The sequence below is a fragment of the Acipenser ruthenus genome, chromosome 3 (assembly GCF_902713425.1).
Source record: "Acipenser ruthenus chromosome 3, fAciRut3.2 maternal haplotype, whole genome shotgun sequence".
Taxonomy (NCBI): Eukaryota; Metazoa; Chordata; class Actinopteri; order Acipenseriformes; family Acipenseridae; genus Acipenser; species Acipenser ruthenus.
This window is the reverse complement of record NC_081191.1, coordinates 21,382,124-21,406,215: the sequence shown is the minus strand read 5'-3', so window position 1 is coordinate 21,406,215 and position 24,092 is coordinate 21,382,124. Positions and strand designations below refer to the sequence as shown.

The 24,092-nt window shown below is 36.2% G+C and overlaps 1 protein-coding gene across 4 annotated transcripts in view; it reads left to right on the top strand.

Annotated features, from left to right (window-relative positions):
* The window catches only part of LOC117435326 (zinc finger transcription factor Trps1-like), a 138,393-nt gene extending 115,153 nt beyond the window's left edge, over positions 1 to 23,240 (top strand). For all 4 annotated transcript variants that reach the window (XM_034058398.3, XM_059012707.1, XM_059012708.1 and 1 more), the window contains exons 5-6: positions 15,839 to 15,961; positions 19,865 to 23,240. In XM_034058398.3, coding sequence (XP_033914289.3) covers positions 15,839 to 15,961; positions 19,865 to 20,908 — 1,167 coding nt within the window. In that variant the 3' untranslated portion in view covers positions 20,909 to 23,240. The remainder of the gene's footprint in view (positions 1 to 15,838; positions 15,962 to 19,864) is intronic.
* Positions 23,241 to 24,092: the final 852 nt, after the last annotated feature.

Here is a 24,092-nt window from a genome sequence, read left to right as displayed (position 1 = left end):
TTGACTTAGAGGTCTTTATTCTTAAAAATAATAATAATAATAATAATAATAACAACAACAATAATAATAATTGTTGCATGCATATGCTAGCACAGTGGTAGGGATAATGTTATGAAAATTAGTTCAATATGGGTCACCAAGAAAAGTGAACATGAAACAAAAATAGCTGAAGCTTAAAACATAGATTAGAAGACTTATGATAACCACCTCTCTCGGCATCATTTGATCTGGAACTTGGCGTGACTCATCTTCTGCATTCAGATCTACAGTGTGGCACACACATGGTCACAATGCTTGATTACTTTTCCACTAGATTGCTTTCCCCCCAAATCGCTATATACAGCATTGTATTATAACTTTAAATCTATTTTTCAGTACTGCAGTGAAAAGTCACTTGGAGCTGATCAAACTGATACATGACTACATCATTTAGATTGAAAGTGATGGGTTCTAGCCCAAGTGCTTTTCCATATGGCTATAATTAAGTTAAAATTTAATATAATAAAGTGGTCTTCATTATCCATCTGTCTAAAGACCTGATAAAAAACCTAATTAAAAACAATGAACATTGGACTTGATATGGGAAAGATGTAAGATTTTCATTTTATGGGGTTTAAGCAGCCATGTACAGTACATTTAGGTGTTTTTATTTGCATATATATATATATATATATATATATATATATATATATATATATATATATATATATATATATATATAATGTCATTGATGTAACAAAACAACAGCATGAGTGAGCCTTAAAATTGGCAAATTGTATACCTCTGCAGGATTGTTTTTGTGGAAATCACTTTACTTGCTTCCTCTGTTTGGGTACATTTTTCTTTTCTAACTAAATGAACAAAATACATATTTATATTGAGCTATTACGGTATTCTGAAAATGAATGTTCCAAATACTGATGTGGTCTGTTTAAATGCAAATGGAATTTGTTCCATTGTTATTCCTCATTTACATAAAGACAGAAAGACATAATGTTAGTCTTGGACAAACAAACCCCACTCTCCCCTGGATGTACCGTACTGACCTGCAAAGGTATTTAGAATGCCCTATGTATTGTAGTCAGAAAGCTGGCATTTATGACTGCTGCTCACCCTATCCTGAATATGCTGCTTATGTGAGATGAATGGTTAAGAATTCCAAATAATAATGGACTATTAATGAAAATGAGCTTCCTTAAGCTTTCTTAAGTCATGATCTGCAAATACTTTGGAAAAGTAGTGGATAGGCATTATTGCACTCTGTCCTATATAAGTAAAAACAAGGAACTTCATCAGCAATTTCTGGATCCACAGTATACAAATCAGAGGCAAGACTTTTGTTTTGTACTTGCTTTATAAAATTATCGCAAGTTAGATTTTCTTTTCTTTGGTTCAGTGACTTTGTTGAATCTTGTTGAGTACTGTACACTGTAATTTCAATGTTCAAAGTTCTGAAATCTGTGCCCCAGAGAGCCTGGGGACAAAATGCAACAAATTTAGAGGAAGTTATACTTCACTGGCTTGTACAGCTAGTTTCATTTGAATTGTGGCAAATGTTGGCTTCCGTACCTAAGATGTACTCGCCATTTATACAATTTGTAATATTGTATTATATTGTAATATTGTATTCTTATGTGGATTTCCTTTCTATGGTGCTAATCAATCAAACTTAGTTAACGCAGATGACAAACTCCTGTGTTTTTATGTGAGACTGCTGAAAACTATAACAGCATTCATCACAGAGCAATAACACAGGTGCATTTTTTAATAACTACTCTGGAATATGGAGTTTAATCATCCTGTAAAAATGGTTTACAGTCACCTGAATAATTAAAAAAAAAATACAATGCAACTAAAAAGTCAGGACAAAACCACTTTTGTTTCAATCCCCTGACCGTGAAAATGTGTACATAAATCGTACATACTAATGAAGCAATGTTAAGGTACACAATGACAAAACAATTGTAATGTGTTTACAGTATTATCTGAACCAGAAGTATTTAAAAGGTTTGCATTAGTATTGATTCCAAACACACACACAATATTTTGAAATTAAAATGTTCTTAATAGTTTTATTGAAGGTCAAGCCATGTCAGATCTGTTGCCTGGCTTTAATGATTTAATCTCCCTTAGGATGGGACTGCTATAATCAGGAGATTTATTGTGCATTTTCTAGTTTTTAAACAGTTTCCCATAAAGGGAAAAGGGAAAAAAAAGACCTGTATTACTGAATAGGGTTACCAGTCCGGGAATTGGCATCTGTGTCCGGGTGGCAGGAATTAACAAGCCTGGGTGCCCTAATGTCCGGTTTTAAGTGAAACGCATAAGAAACACCAACCTTCTGTGTGTATTTTCTTTGACATACTGTATAATGGGAAAGTTTGGTGTGGAATTTATTTTCGCTTTATTGGCGGTTTGGATTGGGACACCAATAATACTTGCGCCAATCAGAATGCGTCATACAGTGAGCAAACCCGCCCTCTGACAGACTGGTATGAAGCGCTGGACAAGAGAAAGAATGTGTCAGATGTAAAAGTGAATACGAGAATGGCAGTGAGTGATGAAGCCAATTTGCTTGAAAAAAAACTAAAGCAGACCGGACATTTCCATCAATGGATTTAGGAAATCTGAAATTGATGATGCGATTAGAAACTCGGAGGCTGTGTAAACTGTGCCTGCTACTGTTTTTTTTTTTTTTTTTTACGAGGGGTTAAGTAACAGGCAAAATTGTTTATGCCAGAAGGGCCTTCTTTGCTGTTCTCCCAAGTTGCTGCAGTGGCATAGGTGCTATAATCAGTTACTGTAAATGAGATACTGTTTTAGCAGACATCTTTCATTAAGTAAAATTGCATTTGAATGTTTTTTAAATTAAATGTAGAAATACAAAACTGTGTGACATTTTTCTTTGTGAACGTGCTTGTGAAAAACGTCAATTCAGAAATGGTTTAGTACTGATCTGTACATTCTACTATGTCCCTAGCATTAGAATAATGCTTTACATTAAATTGATCTGCGTGTGATTAAATACATAACCGATATATAATGGTAATTAAACCACATATATGCATGCGTGTATGTATAATATGTTTCAATATTTAGCCGTAGCCATTTGTAACATTCAAAAACCTGAACCAAATTTGAGTACATTTTGACTCATTTTGTCTTTTTACTGACACACAACCGAAAGTGCCATTGTTTTGTAGTTTGTAACGTGTATTAATAATGTTTGTTAATAACGACTGTAAAATAATTATGACCGTCACAAACAGGCTCTGTCGTCTGGAAAAATTATTTGTGAAAATAAAAACAGACAGCATGGTCGCTTTAGAAATTGCATTGATTTGCCATGGCTACTTGTCTCAGGTAAGACTAGCCTCTAACGTACCATGATATAGCTACTGTTTTTGTGGCTTGCAAGTTCGATTGCTAGAAATATCAAGAGCACAATACTGTATATACTGCTTGATTTTATTGATTTGTACCAAGATCTGGTGGTATTGTGTTAAACTGTATTACAGTATACTGCAGTTTTGATAGACCTAGGCTGACTGAGATATATGTCCAGGTTTGGTCTGTGGAAAAGGTGGCAACCCTATTACTGAAGAAAACAAGAAGTAAAGCCAGAAGAAAAGACAATGCTGGCACAATATCAGTACACTTGTTTGTAGGTCAAAGATCTGAATGATGTATTTATCAAAACAAATAAAACATATATACATGGTAATCTTTATCTTTAAAATACACTTTATCTAAATACACTTTTTTTTGTGGGGGGGGGGGGGGTGTCTATGAGAGCTTGCGACTAGAACTTTAAACAACTTGCTTGAAAACAACCACCCATTGGCTGTTATCATTACCTATTATAATTTGAGCATGATCATTTCTGAGCACACCATCTTTCATTTGCCAGGTCATATGCAGATATCCTTTTAGTTTTCTGTGATTATTTTAACACCTATATTTTGTCATGCTTTCAGTATGCTTCACTACACTTTTTAACAGCAAATTAGATTTGCCTCTCCAGGTCTTTTTTTTAAGGGTTGAACATTGCAAATTGATAAACTAGCTGGCTGCTAGTTTTGAGATACCAGCATTAAAATGTTTAATATTAGAACATAAATCAGCCGTCAAAATGTTTTTCATTTGTTCAATGTTCTCTTTTTGTGTTCAGTCAGCAAGTTATTGCAAGCATCGAGACTGGAGATTGGAAGATCATGTCATATTGTAGTGATGCATGGGGAAAAGGGTTTAAGCTTGAGAGCAGGTATACTGTTTCTTTCTGTTTTCTTGTCCTTTGTATTTGTTTGGAGATTTTTTCAAGGGCATTTTGTGTCATTTTAACACCTATTGAGCTGTGTGGCTACTGATATCTTCTGTTAGTTTCAAGAACTTTTCTCTTGCATTTATTTTCTCTTTGATAACCCCTAGGCTTCTGCTAGACTGTCTATCCCCTAATATGTTGCGCTATTCTCACCTTTATCTGTCTGGGTATGTCTATTGGGTCTAGTGGCTGAGCCCTTACACTTTTTAAGGTTACTCAAAAGTTAAGGGGATCAATTTTGAACTTTTATGCCGTTTACTGTATGTTTTGATGAGTTTCATTTTTATTCTAGTGGTATTTATTTTATCATTATCTGCGGTGTATTATCATTTTAAAATGATGATACACCGCAACTTCAAAGTCCAGCCCCACTAACTCTACACATATATAGGCAGAGAGAGAAAGTTGGGCTGGCAAAGTGGAAAGGTCACATTGTCATGTGATTTAAAGGCTGTTCAGTCCCGATTTTATAGTTTTAGAGAAATAGATAATAATATTGGAGCCACAGAACTCAGAACCACTTAGAACATGAAAAATGGATACGAGATTTCCTTTAACCTGATTGGTCAATATGTTTGAATGTTATCTTTCAAACTATGTTTAATCGGAAAATGCATAAATAGTTTATTTATGTCATTTACCTTTTTTCTGCTCCATGCCCTCAATATTGTCTTTCAGTGTAGACTAAAGTTTCCTTCCTCGTTGTCCTATAAGTTCAATCGATATATACATATAATTTAAGTATAGCAATAAGGTTTTTTTTTTTTTACTTTTGCTGATAAATATTAAGTATTAAGTTAATATATAGGCTATTGGAAATACCCACAACATGACGTCATCCACCACTAGTAATTTAAAGATACGGCACACACAACCCCTAGATTAACAATCTCGAAACAAAATATATATAAAAAATAAAAAATATAGAGGAACTCAATTTTAATATTTTTAAGGCATCAGAATTGACCATGTCAACTGGGATAATGAAGCCTGAAGGCTACCAGACCACAAATAGAATTCCAAACAAACCACATTACTTATGGAACACTAAAGAATATATTTATATTTGTTAGCAACTAAAACTAGTGCTGCATAAAATAAAAGAATTAAAAATTAAAAAAACCTTTAAGCCTTTAAGGACCAAGTGTTTTTCAGTGGGATGATCCCACACCAGGGTTTTTTTGGCTGTAGTTGACTCTCTTCCTATAAAAATTCACAAAACATTTTGTACAGTAGCATATTGGAAGTTGTGTCCTTTTTTTTAGAACACTCTGGAGAACATTACAAAGTACTTCAGAAACCTTTTCGCTTTTCAACAAGATATTTCTTTTTTTGACCATTAGGCACTATATATATATAATGTCTCTACAGAGTTAAAAAAAAAAAAAAAAAAAAAAACAGTTAACATCCATGACATATAAACCATGTATACTTTGCCCGATGATGCTTCTAAGGACGAGGTTGCTTGCACACTCCAAAAATCTGTTCTTCTTTTAGACTTATTTTGTTTCAATAAATAATAATAATAAAACGTTTTTAAAATAAAATGTAAGCTGAATCTGATGCAAAATATTAGCGGTCAAGTCTAAATGAAGAAGAGATTTTTGAGTGTGTGATCAACCTCTTCTCTAAAAGCATATAATGGAGAGAGAATATATGAAGTCTCCAGTCATATGACCTAACGTGGTGAACTCATTGGTTTCTGACTTTGTGACTTGCGAGTGGGTATAACAGACTTGCCGTTGTCAGTGAATTGCATCACAAAATATTAAACATTTTTAAACTTTGTAAGCCAACTGAAATCGATCGGCTGATCCTGTAAAATCACATTGCAAAGCATAATACACTGGCCGTGTCGCAATTGATCGCATCGGGCAGTGTGTACCGGGCTTTAATGCAATGAAGCTGTACTTTTGTATTCGTTTATACTGTACATATGTGCTTTATTCATATTCATACTTTGTTGGTTGTTACTTGTTTACTGTTAAAATGTAATAACAAAATGATCAAACAAACAAACAGTTAAATCTTTGTGAAAATAGTGTGAAGTCAATTAACACTCATTAAACAGAAGAATGCCTGCCTTGTGGATTCCTAAAACGTCTGACAGCCCAGCATCTTTATCTACATATTGTAGTGATTATTAAAGAGTTAACAGGCACAGTACTGCTATTGTAGGAAAGATGTTTTAGGATTTAAAAGGGTTAACTTTAGTTGGGATCAGTGGGTAGGTCAATTGGCCCTGAGATGCATTACATTTGGACCCCCCACAGCGCAGTGAAACTGCTGTTTAAATTAAAAACACAATATTCTATGTGTTTAAGTGACCAAAACTATACATTCTATTGCAGTACAGTAGTTACACGATTATACTTTTGCTTGTCATCGTGGTTAGCTTATTAGCAATTGAACACTGTCAGCCAGTGTCATCTAATGGTGAAAATCTTTTGGAAAGCTTGTTGGCAAGCCATGTAATATTAATAAATGTTTATATATATATATATATCTATCTATCTATATATATATATATATATATATATATATATATATATATATATATATATATATATATAATTTCTTTATTTGTGACTCAAGATTGCAGGATAACACAAAAAGCCATACATAGCTAAAGTTTTAGAGCTGTGTGGTTTCCTTTTTGGAGTTGTGGTATTGATATATCTCCTTGTCTCCCTTTTCACAGTACATTCACAAGCTAGACTCTATTAAGCAAAATAGTGTTGGAATATACCTTTCGGCTGTTTTCTAGTTTTGCTGATATAGTTCAGAAAAGCATTTTGTTTTTTATTACTTCACTTGCTACTGTGTAATAAATCATAGATTGTTGCATGGCTGTGTTTTATAACCCATTTAACCCCCCCCCCCCCCCCCCCGAAAAGAAATGCCTGCGAAATTATACACTGTATATATTATTTTTATGACTTTCCCAGTTCTGCATTCCTCTCAACAAAGAATGCAACTTAAATAAGGATTGCCGAAGTCTTTATCTGGCAAGCTAACTGGGGTGCATTTTTATATAAGGGACATTTTGTTAATTGGTGGATGAAGATATTTGCCAAACACAAATACTGTGTTAACGCCAATAATAAATGTCAGACCTACTCAAACATGAATATTGGCCATAAATAACCAACCCATTGCATTAGAAATAATTGAAAACATTGCCCAAAGGAACAAGGTAAAAAGGTTAAGCCCTCAAGGAAACATGTTTCTTCTATTTTTTACCTAAGGAAAGGACACCTTTAATATAGCATTGAATGGTGCCCCTGTGAAAAATGTTGTATAGACATTGGGGGTCTATTAAATTGACCTAAACAGCAGCACACTGCAGTTGATTTAATCTTTAGAAGAAGGAGAGTGAGGCTACGACAAGGTTAAACATTTGGACACCAAAACTTCTCCCTAATAGTTTGAGGGGACTGCATCGCTTAGAGCACTAGAAAAAAACATTGAGACAGAGAGAGGACCCCAGACTATGTTATCATTTTAGATTGAACTGCCTCTTGAGTTTTACGATTTCTGATCCTTCCATGTAAAATCCAGAGACACAAGTAAAAACCTGGCTTGGACCGTACTTACTTACAATATATTTACTGTATTTAATTTATGACGTCACAGGAACACTAGATGGAATTATTTTCCTGTAACTCACTGAAACCCATCCATATATATATTAAAAAAAAATATTATCAGCTGTTTTCACCTTGTTATCTTGCCATTCACATAGATTTCAATACAAAAACAGCACTTTACTATAGCAAAAGCTTGACAGATCCATCAATCAGCTGTTTGCACCTCATTACTGAGAAAACAATGCAACATTGCTTCAAAAGAGTGCTGATGAAAAAACAACCGAAACTGAAACTCTGACAACACAGTTCTTCACGGGAAACAATTTGCAGTAATGTATTATTATTATTATTATTTATTTATTAGCAGACGCCCTTATCCAGGGCAACTTACAATCGTAAGCAAATACATTTCAAGTGTTACAATACAAGTAATATAATAAGAGCAAGAAATACAATAACTTTTGTTCAAGCAAAGTACAAGTGTGACAAACCACAATTCAATAATACAGCAGATAATAGTGATAGTTACATCAGGATATGATTAAATACAAAATACTACAGGTTAAACACTTGGCAGATTACAGTATTCTGAAGTACAGGATTAAATGCAGTAAAATAGGGGGCAGATAAGAGCAAAATAAAGCACATAATGTAGCCTACCTGTGCTGTACATTTCTGCACTTGGATTATTTTTTTGCACTTACTTTTTATTACATTCATAGGTTTTAATACATCTTTTTTATTAGTGTAATGAGTGTCTTAGTAAAGATTTTTGAACTGCATACACGCTTGTTTGTTTTGATTTCTGTACTGGTGATTGGGGGACATTTTGAATGTCAGGTTATTGTGTGGGAGTTTATACCGTCCATCGCTTACTGCGGGTGAATCACGTTAACACAAACATGCCCGTTGTAAGCAGTGGCGACTGTACATACTTATGCATCAATTATACTGTAGTATTTTTTGTATGCCTGCAATTTGAGTTATTCAAAGCATACATTCAGTCAAACTATTTAACCTACCGTTTTGTTTATACATCTAAATAGTCCTTGTGGTAGCACATCAAAATGAGCTCAGGTTACTGAAGAAAAAAGCTGTTTATGTACCTGTCAGGATCTCTGTACTCAAGCCAGTTAATCCTGATTGTGCACATGCACGCAATGAAAGCTGTGTTCAAGGTTTCCATGTGTTCAAGGAAAGTAGCAGTCATGTCTTTAGGGACTGCCGTATGCCGAGCTGTTAGTGTTTCCAGTTTGACGGCATGTGGTGCTGACTCAGAATACAATGGAGCAGTTCACATTTACTGAACTGAATGTACTTTGGCTTTAAAAAAAGAAAAGACCACCAATGTAGATGTATAACAGAGAAAAAGTAACGAGACAAGCTTGTTTATTTTTTGTGGAAAGTAACTAATATTATTACTCCCATTAAAAATCTAAAGTGTTATATTACCTTGTTGTTGACAAAGGTAATATTATTACATTAACAGGTTAATTAAGTAACGAGTTACCCCCAACTCTAATTATTACAAACTGAATTATACTTGCAGAGCTCTAAATACTGTAAAACAGAAAAAGGCAGATTTGGTTTTAAATAAACCCTGGATAAAGGATAGGACTTGATGGTTCAATATGCCCAGAATTGTAACCAGATGTGTTGTGAAGGCTGCTACAGTCTTGGTATTTAAATCTAAAATGTTGATGGAGGATTTCTGTGATTGGAACTGTCAGCAGGGTTGCACCTTCTATCCCTGTAGATAATTAAACAATTGTTTATTTAATATTAGTGTGCCACCTGATTTACAAATTACAATTTTTATCAATGGTGTATATGGGACCTTTGTCGTGCCATTTTCTGGCAAAATCAATCAACATTCCCTTTATCCTCAGTGCGAACCAGTATTTTCCTCTATCATTCTCTTAACTGCGATATAATTTAATATTACGCGCCTATGCGTGGTGTTATGTTTTATGCGTAACATTACGCGGGCGCATAATTGCGTAATTCCCTGGGGTGTAATATATATATATATATATATATATATATATATATATATATATGGCATTTAAGCACATTATTTTCACCATTTATAATTATATTCGAGGATTTCTGGGGATATTTTATAATGCTAATTAACACTGACGCAGATTTGCATTTTGCCCATAAATATTATTCCTGATCAATGGGTAAATGGAGAGCTTAATTCTTAGTCATACCTTTCAGTTTGATAAAGTACAGTATTAAAAGCAGCAGTTTAGCATTAAGGTTTATTGTTTGACTTGCTTCCATTTTGAAGAGTTTTTATTTAATGTTTTTTTAATGAACTGAAGACATTCAGGTAATCTCTTTGTGTGTAGTATTCAAGCAACTGGCCTCCCTACAGAAAGCATACTTGTTAGCGTGATGCATCAAAAGAAGTCAGCCCATGATAATGGACCTTAAACTATGCAGTTTTCTGCTGTTTGGGGACTCTACCATTCTGTTTGTTTTATTATTAAATGTGAATACTTCCTCTTTCACATGAGAATTGAAGATAAAATGTGAGAATTTACTGTATGTAGACCTGACAACGCACATATTAAAGACATTAAGGTAATTAGATCTTAGTTATAGTTAATTGGAATGCTTAATCTTTACAAGTGAGAGTGAATGGATAGAAATCCCCTGAATGTATATATAATTATTTACATATTCTTAGGAATCTCTAAAGCATGATAAAGCATAATCCCCTACTACATTTCTGACTCGCTTAAAAAATAATTATATTTTATTTATGTATATACTGCTGCGTTTTTATGTTTTAAAGTTCAGTTGCTGTGTTACTGCACCTTTCTAATAATCTGTGTTTGCGTAGCTGTCAGGGACATTTACTGGCATGTTGGAAGCCAGATCTGAGTAAAAGAGTGACTATAACCTACATGATAAGATTATCTTTTCAGTGGTTATGGAATATGCTTGGGGTTAATGTATTTTGCTAGGCTTAGACATTGACACATATTAGATACCAGCATTTGAGGTAGACAAGCTACAATGATAAACCAAATCAGGTCAAGAAAAGAACAGGGCCCACTATTGCTGAAGCCTACACCTTGGCAAAGACAATATATTGCCTTCAGTTGACATGTGCATGGTAGGGAGAGAAATGGGTAACACTTTAGGGATCCGATATAAGTGATTATAAACAATATATAAACATGTTATTAATTATGCTATTAACAATTATAGAATATGAATAGAAATAATGAGTACCGGTATTATTACACACTTTTGTCATTGTTTTTTTGCGTTATTGTTTATAATCGCTTATAATGGATATAGTCTGTCTGTCTTTTCAGGTCTGTTTGTCTGTCTATGCCTGTCTGTCTGTCTGTCTGTCTGTCTGTCTTTATATGTCTCACCAATTATATGAGGTTGTTTTGTTTTTGCAATACAGTTATTATACACTTTTGCCATTGTTTTGTTTTTGCTATTGTTTATAACCACTTATAACGGATCCCTAAACTAAAGTGTTACCGAAAAATGGGGCTGCACTTAAGGAAAACAAAGACAATCAGAGCTTTCTTTCTTGAGCAGCTGCAGCCAGCTACTTTAATGGAACTGCAAAAGCAGAAACTGGCAGCACAAGGTATGTATTCGTTTTTACAGATGGCAATGCAGACAAGTTGGTAATTGAAAAGGAAGTCGGGTACGTGAGCTGTTTGACAGGGACAGCCTATTACATTGCTTTCCTCTGTAATTGACACTTGAACTGATTGAAGAAATATTTCCCCCCTGAACAGACCCTTATTTGTATCTAAATTACATCATTATTCCTAAGGAAACTCATAATTTTAAGTTGTCTTGTAAAGTAACCCTTTTATAAAACAAACAAGAGGAAATTGAATATTCCTTGTCTCCTGCCTTGACGTGGCCCCATTTTAAATCTCATAAACACACAATTATACTTTGCACTTTTTCTTAAGTGGCTTTGCACTGTTGCCTTGAAACCTTAGTGCTTACAATCTCCTAGTGCTGGGTCTTGGTGGTGCAGCAGGCAAATTCACTTTCCTGCTTTTGAACTCCAAGTTTTAATATAACTAAAAAAGGAGTTTTGTGGTCTCAACTTAGTGCTCTGTGGTTATCAGTCCACATCACAAACCCACCACTCAATCCTCACTTGATCAAAGGCCCAGGAGTAGTGTGCAGTATGGATTTATTTTTTAAATATGATAACAGACTTTCAGACATACCATGATCCAGTATTAGTATGGTCTGTATGCAAGTGTCTGATGTTTTTATGGACTGTCACTTTCAATTTTTGAAACAGTTTTTTTTTTTTTTTTAAATGTCACATATGCAGCCAACAAAAATACCTTGATGTATTTCATATTTACAATTAAAAGCAGAACATGATAGCTCAAATTAGTTGCTGATATTTAAAAACTTACAGATGAAAGTTTTTTTCTTTTCTTAACCTCCACCCTTTATAATTTTCAGCTGCAACATTTATTTTGGCTCACTTTCCTTCACAGCCCTTTTAAAGTAGATAATTATATTGTCATCAATTTCAATTAAGTCTTTGTGTTGCAAAAGCAAAAACACTTTTTTTCACTGAAATGCACTGAATTACACATAAATTCGAATATATTCTGGAAATGTATTCTGTGTTTAACTCAATAGCAATGACATAAAATTGCCACACCCTTCTCTAATATAGGTGATAATGACCTAGTCTTAACATCAATTCCCTTTTTCCTCATACGTTTGTGTTAAATCCATTTGAAAAGGGATCCCTGTAATATTTGTTCAAGCACAGTCATATGTCATTCCTGATAAATGTGTTAGAAATAAATATGTTTGTGTGGCTTTAATGTCTAAATATGGTTCATTATTAAAGAATAATTTATGCTAATTATCTGTAAGAATGATTTGACCGTTTTGTATGTCATCTGGTTACTTTTAACTAATTTCAAACCACTATATATTTCTCTCTTTCAGATTGACTGGCTTAGTTTGGAAATTTGGTGGAAGTTTATTTTTTCCACCAAAGTTCTCAAGTTCAAATCCAATTTAAATTTAAATTGACAGATTATACTGTATAATGTTGTACTTTGAGCAAAGTTAATATGATTCCTGAGTTCCAAATGTGTAGACTCTGTTGTAAACCACAATAACCGAGTTGTTTTATTTAATGTAATTATTTTTCTCATTAAGCTTACAAATAAATTACTTTTTAACTGGAATGAATACAGTATTTACTTTTGGAAATACTTAAGACAGTGTGTACAAAGTAACAGAATACACTATACAATTCCATATGAATGTAGGCATTTAATTCCCTGTTAAAAAACAAAACAAACAAAAAAAAGCATTCTTGTTGAACTGATCATATCAGCAGTGAAACCCAAAAAGTAAACAAAAATGCAAAATAATTGTTATTAACAGATTTATGAAAAAATAGATTCTCAAAGTTTTTTACTCAAACTCGTTATTACAATTTAGTTTTAGAATAATAACTGGTGTTTTATTTTTACTTGTAGTTTAACAACTCTCTTGTCAGTAGTTTCTTTGATACATGTTTATTGTACCAGCTTACGTGTTGCAAAATGTACACAGGCTTTTGGTATGTCAATTTATCAGGTGCAAAATAATAGGATGTCTATAGTGGCAATGAATTAACAGAGTCAAGGCAGTATTGTTCAGCCCCATTTTAATATTTTTAAAAAAAATATTCTGCACATCTTTTTACAAACAAAAGAGAAATCAAACAAAGGTACACAACACCAGATCAGGCTTTGAAATGCACAGGATTTTTGAAAAAAAAGTGTTTTACTAGTTTTCTCATCGGCTCTACAGCCTCCACACTTTCATTTACACAGTGGCAGCCCTAAGATTACAAATTGAAGGTTTACAATCAATTATCCTGAACATCAGTATAAAACCCATGAGTCTCACAGTTAGCCTGTTTCAGAGAATCGGTACCCTGTAGTTTTAAATGACTATCCAGTAGTGCAAGTATACACATCACAGGTGTGTACAATATGCAGTAAACATTAATTTAAGAAAGTCTCTTGCAGGGAACTTGGCATTTGAAAAAAAAATAACAGAATTTACAAAATCATTTCATAACAAAAATCCTGAGTTTACTCACCCAATGAAATATAACCAGTTGTAACCAGTTGTAAAGGGTCAGCAGTGTGGAGTAGTGGTTAGGGCTCTGGACTCTTGACCGGAGGGTCGTGGGTTCAATCCCTGGTGGGGACACTGCTTGAGCAAGGTACTTTACCTAGATTGCTCCAGTAAAAACCCAACTGTATAAATGGGTAATTGTATGTACAAATAATGTGGTATCTTGTGACAATTGTAAGTCGCCCTGGATAAGGGCGTCTACTAAGAAATAAATAATAATAATAACAATAATATTATGTTCCTGGTTGAAAAGGGCAATTGTCAGACTGACTTTGCACTTGCTTATAGTTCACTAAAAACACTTCCCCAATGTGATTACATTATTGCAGTCATTTCAGATTTGTATGGCCGTGCAGGCTACCGTCTCATTTCTTTCATTTCATTCATTTTCCTTGTGTCGATGATTAATGGCTGATGTCGAATGTTAGAGTGAGCAGGCATCAGCAAATGCAAGATCATAATTAGTTAGCTTACGAGGGCCTCCGACAGCACTTGCATCTGGATGGAAAAACTACCCTATAGGGAACTGGCTGCTCACCAGGACCTTTTTAGTGATACATCGTGAAACACCCGATGAATCAAATGTCCTTTCATTGCCAAGAAAGTGCTCTGGCCTTGAAGCCAAAATTATGGCTGCAGAAAGCTTTCCATTCTAAATGTATCACAGTACAATTATAAGCATTGTATTTTTCTGGCACAAGTGCTTCCCTCCTACACAACAGTCTACAGTTAAAATGAATTGCCTGAATTGCATAAAACCTAACATATATGACTTTATTGTAGTGAGCATTTCAATATTCCAGTTAAATATATGTTGTATTCAAATTTGTCATTTACTGCTAAAAGGTTCATATAAGTTATCATTCTTCAATATTTCACTCTGCTCTATAAGAACTAGGATTCTGTCAAATAAGAAAATATATTTTTATACCTGTAACACTGTAAATACACTTAATCTAAACTGCTTCACAGCCCACAGTTTGGATTATTTACATGGTTAACTAATTGTGCAGGACATACAGTCTAACGCCATTATAACGAACCCCCCTGGGACCTGTTCTTTATATCAGGTTGTTTGCTATAATAGGATTTGACAATTCTTTATACATTATACAGTAGTTCTTTCAAGACAACTTCACATTGATCAACATTTAAACTGTATATTTAAAAGAAAACAGTAAAGAAATAAAATAAAAAGTACACTTACATGCTGAATAGAGTAATTACATGCCCCTTCTCTTGAAAAACACATCAAGCATAGATTGCTTCATTTTTTTGTGCCTTTCTCAATGCACACTGTTTCAGTCTTGTTACCTCCTCATGCCAGATCATTTTATTCGGGTAGATTTTGTTAAAGTGATCGTTCTACTAGGTCTAATTTCCATTGAAAAAAACAATTCTTGCTGATTGGATCGTTAAAAAAGTGGGTTTGTTATAGTGAAGTTACAAACAAGAGAAACCATATCTGCCTGTTGATGTAGCACAGACAATGCAGTTGAAAGTTCAGAAAGTGAAGTCCATTTCTTGTAAAAACACTGTGATATCTTGTAAAGCTCATCAATCACTCTGTTAATTTATAATGAAAATCAGCTGTGTTCTATTAATCACAATTGAACCTGACCTTATTATGGGCAATGCGTATTAAACCATTAGCATTGCCAACTTTGGAGACAAAACTCTGCCGTTGATTTGCCCGAACTTCTCAAATCACATGGCTCCTCTTTGACCTTTCTCTTTTTTCCCTTTTGTTTTGTTTCAGAGACGCAGAGGCTCAGGAGTGTTTTGTGCCAACTGCCTGACCACAAAAACCTCTCTCTGGAGAAAGAATGCAAACGGTGGATATGTGTGCAACGCGTGTGGCCTGTATCAGAAGCTGCACTCGGTAGGAAGGACATATTGGTTTGTTCAGGGGGAAAAAAGGTCTTTGAAAAATAAACAAATATTCAAATCCTGATAAAACAGGACAGCTGTATCCTGTTGTGGTTGTTTGATCAGTACCACTCCCTGGCCTGTAGTTAATTTCCTTGCTGTGGTCACTCCCAAAGTCAGATGCAGTTAATTAGCATACACATTGAGCTGCGTCGGAAGAAATGTCTTATCTCTCACCCTTGTTGCTTTTAATTATTTGTTGTGAGGCTAATGAATCAGTGCATTGTACTCTACTGGAATGTAAAATATCATCAGCCTAAATAAAGAAAAAAAGGTGCATTTCAAAATCACCATTAACACATTGGGCTATTTTTTCAAAGTGTTACCCCATCTGTAAATTATTCCTTTTTAAATGAAAAACACTGGTCATTTTACAAAGAATCAAAGAAGTAAGTTATTTTATGTAAGGTGTCTTGTAACATTAACATTCTCCTTTCAGAAAATTGTTTTTTTTAAACACTGGTGTAAATGCTTTCAAAATGTGACCTGATTGGTAGCCAAATAATCTTACTTCAGCAATTGATCTGTTGAACTAATTAAATCATTGAATTTTAGCAGTAACAATAACAAACTTCAACTGGTCAAAAAGTATTGCTTTAGGCCGAAGATATGTCCCTATGTCCAACAACTGGATGAGCTCCGCCTCATATCCAGAACTCTCCACTGGTAGCTGCACGCAGGCAGTTGTGGCTCTCTCAGGCCCTTGTGTCTGAGGGAGATAAGACCGCGCTGCTGGACGCTCCTGTCACCCCCAGACACACCTTCGGTCCTGCGGTGGATGACATGCTGCAACACTCCCATCGTGCAAGAGAGTCTACCATGGAGTTGGTGCATCTTGTCCCCCAAAACACCCAACTCCAGTGCACAATCAGGGACAAAAGCAGCAGTGGCAATCTCGGCACCAATGGCGCCCCAGATTCCAGGCTTCACAGAGTCAGGCCCATCCTTTGCCCTCCGCTGCTATCGGAACACCAGGCCCCTCTAACCAAGGGTTTAGAGGAGGCCGGCGTAAACCCAGGCACGTCACACCAAAGCGACAGCCACAGGCTGCGCCACAGAAGAATCAGCCCTAGTAGTTTGCTGCCTCAGGCCCAGGGCCCTCTTTCAAGATATATGTGCACCACAGACACCTGGTGGTCAACACTGTCAAACAGGGCTACTGCCTTCAATTACAACATGCCCCTCCATTCCGGACTGTAATAAAAACATCACAGACCCACAGGCCGCTGCTATGGTGGCTCAGGAGGTAGCATCTCTATTAGAGAAGCCGGCAATTCTTTCTGGTGCCAAAGTGGGCTGGAGGCCTAAAACCGATCCTCGACCTCAGACAATTAAACCTGTATTTGAGACAGAGGCAGTTCAAGATGTTGACTATGCAACGGCTGTTGCGACCCACCAGGCCAGGCGTACAAGTTTTGTGTCCTGCCATTCGGCCTCTCTCTCGCTCCTTGTGTCGTCACGAAGTGCATGGAAGCCATATTGACCCAGTTGAATCAAAGGCATCAGAGTCCTCAACTACCCAGATGACTGTCTCAGCTGCGCCATGTCTCCAGAGCAAGCATGGCTTCACACAGACATCGTAACTGGTCATCTGCGCCTCTTAGGTCTGGTGGTGAACAATACAAAGAGCCAACTGACTCTTTTTCAGACAGCCTCCTACCTGGGAGTGCATCTAGAGACAATGTTGGCCACTCTGTCGGACGGCACAGTAATCAGAATGAATGCTTGCCTAAAGCTTTTCCAACTCGGCAGCAAACTGACAGTGGTGTTATTCCAAAGGCTCCTAGGCCTGATGGCAGCAACCTCTCAGATCGTGCCCCTGGGCTTGTTACACATGCACCCCTTACAAGCCTGGTTCAACCACCAAGTCCCTGTATCCACTCTGAACCGCCACTGTCTGTTGACAGTGTCCCATCACTGACTGCAGGCTCTCTACTGGTGGAAACACCCTGGCCGACTAGGCGCGCCACTAGGGAGTGTCGCCAAGAGAGAGGTGATCACAACGGACATATCCAACTCAGGTTGGGGTGGAGTTTGGCAGAGCAGAGGAGTGCAGGTAGTGTGACAACTCCCTTGGAAGGCACGTCACATCAATATGTTGGAGCTGCAGGCAGTTTTTTGGAAGAGATAAGAGGGAGACATGTGTTGGTCCGGATGGACAACCCATCAGAGGTGGCCTACATAAACCACCAAGGTGGTCTATGGTCACCCAGTCTACATCATGGAGCTTGCAGGCTTCTGCTATGGGCACACAAACACCTCTCCGTCAGGGCAGTTCACCTGCCTGGGAAGATCAATTGGGCTGCGGACCTACTCTCCAGAGGGGTTCCAAGCGCTTCAGAAAGGAGACTTCACCCAGAGGTAGTGGCTCTCATCTGGGAGAAATACAGGAAAGTGAAGATAGACCTTTTTGCCTCCCAAGAAACAACCCACTGCCCTCAGTACTTCTCCATGAAACACAGGGACTCTGTGGGGATAGGTGCTCTAGCCCACCAGTGGTCGGACCACCTTCTGTACGTGTTCCCATCGCTTGCGCTGCTCCCCCTGTGTCTAGAGAAGACCATACTGGACAGGGCCCAGGTCCTTCCAATAGCCCCGTTCTGTCCCAAATGGATCTGGTTCTCTTCGCTGGTACAGCTCCTGAGTGGCCAGCCGTGGGAGCAACCAATGCAGTGCAACCTCTTCAGTTAGGTGCAGAGCACCTTGTGGCACCACACCCAAACTCTGGGTTTGGCCCCTGAACGGCTGCACTTGAGCCGTTTAGGGTTGTCCATTTGAAAGGGAATGTTGGGTTGTTATCATAACCCTGATTCCCTGAAATATAATTATTAACCATTACATTCTAGGTCGCTTCGGCTTAGTCGCAATGACATATAAAAGAAAATTGTCCTGTGACTCGACTTCCTATAGGCTCGGGGGCAGGCCCTGAGCAGTGTCACAGGCTCTGATGAGCAGCGCTGGTGTAGTTGTTAGGGTCGGGTGCTCTTAAAGAGACATCACCCATTTGTAATGGTTAATATTTCTATTTCAGGGATATGATACTAACCCAAGGTTAAGTTAATCACAGAAGGATACAAATTTCAGTTTCATTCTCCTTACTGAATTACCATTACAAGCATGTTAAAGATGTTATGCAATAATTAAAGTAATTACTTTATTACTTTGAATATTATACCCTTAGTTTGTTTTTCAATTCACTTTTAGAATGAGGAAATTAGGAATTTCTATTTATTTAAACGTTACATGGTTCATGGTAACAATTAAAATCATGGTGTCGCACTTCTTAAGCCTTTATAGGAAGAAAATTGTATATTGGCTTTCAGGCAGACATTCTTAATTAACAGATAAAAATCAGCTTAGTTTGTTTAGACCAGACAGGCAGGTCAGCACAGCAGGTGTATATGGCTTGACCAACTAAAATAGTTTTTTTATAAGGAAAATTACTGAATACATTCTTTGTTACATCAAAATGAAACACCATAGATTTCTCAGGTAACAGAAGCTAATATGCATACAGTAGTACAGTAGTGTTGTGCTTCTCAGTACTTGGTGGAGACTTCAGAAGAATACTAGGTGCTGCAGGAAGTAGAGCTAGTGGCTCAGTAGAGGGCAGTCTTCTCCTATTGCTCAATGACCCAGCAGGTTTTAAGGGGAGTCTGTGCTGTTGGATATGTCATCCTATAAATGAAATGTTAAACAAAGGTCCTGCTTACATTATTTACTAATGTACTTTTAGTTGGTGTCTTACATCAAATGGAATTAGAATAACACCATTATCTTTGGGGGGAAAAAAAAGAAAGAATTGTCACTTATTGATTTTGTTTCAATATTGTTTGTTTGCCCTGTTCTTCTCTAGACTCCAAGGCCTCTGAACATTATAAAGCAAAACAATGGTGAGCAGATCATCCGAAGACGCACCAGAAAGCGCCTTAACCCTGACACACTTCCTTCGGAGCAGCTGACCAAGCAGCAGAGGGTAAACAGTGACGAGCAAGTGAATGGGAGCCCCCTGGAGAGAAGGCCAGAGGAACATCCACCAGAAGTGAACCAGCAAGAGCTGCAGCAGACTAACTTGAGCAAGCTTGAGGCATACAGCTCAGTAACCAAGCCCCACCCCACTCCGCAGGCCTTACTAGTCAGCCAAACTCTGGAGATCCACAAAAGGATGCAGATACACTTAAAAAGCCCTCAGGAAAGCAGTGGAGATGGTTCGACTGCAGCAGAGGGGAAGGGAACCTCAGAGAGGGGGAGCCCCATTGAAAAATATATGAGACCCTCAAAAAATGCCAATTATTCTCCACCAGGAAGCCCAATTGAAAAATACCAGTATCCTCTGTTTGGACTTCCATTTATACATAATGACTTGCAGAGCGAAGCTGATTGGCTGAGGTTCTGGACTAAGTACAAGATGTCTGTCCCCGGGAATCCACACTACTTGAGCCATGTCCCTGGCTTACCAAATCCTTGCCAAAGCTTTGTGCCTTATCCCACATTCAGCCTCCCTCCACATTTTTCAGCCATTGGATCAGACAATGACATTCCTTTGGATCTGGCAATTAAGCATTCCAGGCCGGACCCAACTACGAATGGAGCCACCAAGGAGAAGAGTACCATGCCAATGAATGCAAAGGACGAGGGTCCCGTGAACGTTGAAAAAACTGAAAAGGTTGACAGAAGCACTCAAGATGAACTGTCAACAAAGTGTGTTCACTGTGGCATTGTTTTTCTCGATGAAGTGATGTATGCTTTGCATATGAGTTGCCATGGCGACAGTGGGCCCTTTCAGTGCAACATATGCCATCACTTGTGTGCAGACAAGTATGACTTCACAACTCACATACAGAGAGGCCTGCATAGGAATATTGCACAGGTAGAGAAGAATGGAAAACCTAAAGAATAAAAATAGCACTTCTTAGCACAAAAAAGAATAATGTTTGCAAAAAGTTAAGCAGAAGCTTGTACTGTCTTAACAGTATGCATAGCAAACTAGTGACATTTAACATGTAAAGGTGTCTGTTTTAAAGCTATTTGCTATTTACACATATTGTGATACATAATTAAAACTTGTTTTTTAAGGATATCTTATTTTAGGAAAATATAGGTACACGACCATTCATAATGTTTTTATGGGGTGTTATCTTAGGCTAGGCAGTCCAGCAAAGAAGGTACCTCTGCAATTAATTAAACAATATCTGACACAAGTAAAGCCTATAACTATTTTATTATTAATTCACATTCACCATAAATTATGTCAAGTACGGTACATAGTGGATACTGTAACATTGTAAATGCAATTTAAGCCTGAAAAATGTCATGGCTCCTAAAAAATGACCATTGCAAAAAAACCCTCAGGGAATTCACTGAACTGAGTGAAAGACACCGTTCCATTTAACAGTTGTTTTTTTTTTCTGGTGAAGGTAAACAGTTTAGTATGTGTATTTTTTATTTCAGTTGCAGAGTGTTATTTGGTCAGAGATAACAACTCTTACATAACACATTTAAGGCATTACAAGCTGCTGCCTACACCGCTAGGATACGACCATTTATTTCATAATTGGGAGAAGAAATAGAAGAAAATAGTATTTTTCTAATTGTTATTAATATTAAACATTTCATAATACTGGTGCCTGATATATGGTATAAAATATTTTCTACAATGTACTTATGCAACAAAGAATTCACATCATTTGAATGAGAGCTGGCATTCTAGCTCTGTGTCACTGTTTACATTTGCAAATGTAGCAAACAAGGGAATGAAGCAAAGTGTTATTATTTTAGCATTTTTGTTTTTAAATGTTCTTTTTTTCATTGAGATGAGAAATGCTAATATAAAATAGATGCATCTGTTTGTTTTTAATGGTTTAATAAGAAGGAAATACCAATATTTGTATGCCTAAATACAAAAAAGGATAGCACTATTCATTCCAAGCAATGTACTTTTTAAATCTTAAGCTCTTAATACATATTGTTAAGCTTGTAATGGTATATATCTTTGCTAATTTTATTTTTTCTCTCTATATTATGTTTCTAATGAAACATTTGAGAGTGTATTTAATAAGTACTGTCTAAGCTTGACAGCACCAATATCTTACTGCTTTTTCATTAGCGTTGCACATCATCATTACAGTATAATGCATTAGCTTAGTCTTAGTATCAGGAACAGTGAGACTATTTTGATGTCTAATAAATACTATAAGAGTCACTAAATATCTTAACCCCTTTATGCACATTTTTTGAACATGTTAAAATCAGGGCTACATTTTCTACCAAACAAACAAAGATACATCCTACATACATCGGAGGTTTTAAAATACACAACTATTTTTCTGTAAAAAACTTACAGTGCTGTATATACCCCAACAAGTTGTGTTGACTATGTCTAGTACCCCTTTATCCCATGAAACAAACACATCATGTGCCTTCTTAACATTTAATTGGCTACACTGTATAGTTTCCATGAGAGATACAGTATTTTGTTAAAACAAAATGTATGTAACCATTTTTTAAAATGTTTAGTATTTCAGAATTAAGAGGCATTTTGGTTGTAGTATGAGGCTGACAGGAGGGAGGTTTTGACAGTTCAACCAAGTACGGCTACAACCAGGTTCCCACTAGAAATAAAACATCTGTTGTTGTAGTTAGGGTAATAACTATGGTTTAATACCATATACCAATACCATAAGTGCTGTTTATACTACAGATTAATTTTCTTGTAATAAACATTTGCATTTCATAGGATCAGTTGTATGTATTCCACAAGAATAGCACGGAAATGCTTGCACTTCAAATAATATTAATTGTAACTGCAGAGGAAAAGATTAATATATAATTAGCATGCTACATACAGGTACTGCAATATAATTAGCCAAGGTGTTTATACATATTTTAAACAAAAGATCTTGATGCTCAGAAATACAGTGCATAAATGCAGGTCTAAAATGTGTTTACCAGTAATGCTTAAGTAAAAATAACATGAGACATAAATATGTATATTTCTTTGCCCTGATATTTACTGATGTAACTTTTTTGCCTTCCCAGCCCATTGAAGATGTTTTAGGTTCTCATAATTCATGTTCATTTCTGCTGACTTTTAAATATTCTATTTGTTTTTTTTTTCTTCATACAAACCCTATTTTAGTCAGCAAGGATGTCTGTTACATCTAAAACTTGAAAAACAACAATAATAATAATAATAATAATAATAAAAACGGTTTTTTTTGTGTTTTTTTTTACCAAGTTCCAAGTCATTTATTTACACCACATTATTTACCTCAGGGTCAAATGTCAGAGTACCTGGAAAACAAACAACCTTCCTGTGTAGACTGTGGTCACTTGGTGATCCGATCCAATGGCCCCCTTGGTCAATGAATCTTTCAACGGATTTATTAGGGGGGAAAGTCTTTTTTTTATGTACGCTACAACAACTGCCAAATTAAATTTGATGACATACAAGAAAATATAAGGGCTGAATTTGCCAACAGTTATCCTATGAAATGGCCTCAACTATTGGCGTAAGTGGTCCAATTTTAGCACAAAACAAAGGGTGCTCAAATGTCATACGTTAAATGAACCAGTGTTGCTGTCCCATATGGTGTGTAAGAATCGCGAGGACAGCATTCCTATATATATTTTGATCCTTTTATATTGGATTCGCCCTCAGCTTTTGTACTGTTTGAGGATTTATACATGTACATATTTTCTGCTTATTCTTTCACTATATCTTCAAAACAAGGAAGTTACACAGTGGAAATTAAACAACGCTATGTATCATTCTGATACACATTGGCTACACTTTTTTCATTGATATCAGAAAACCGGGCAGTTCTTAGTATATATATATATATATATATATATATATATATATATCCATCCAGCGTATACCATGGCTTGCATACTGATGAGCGGCGTCACACTGTATAAATCAATATGCACGAGATTATAAATTCCATCACAAAATTCCATCACAAACTGACATTTCATTTATTTGTTATAATCCACTGCGACAAAATAAGTTACATTCCACCCATTTTCTTAATATATTTGGAGATGCAACACCAGAGAACTGGTACAGCACCAACTTTCCC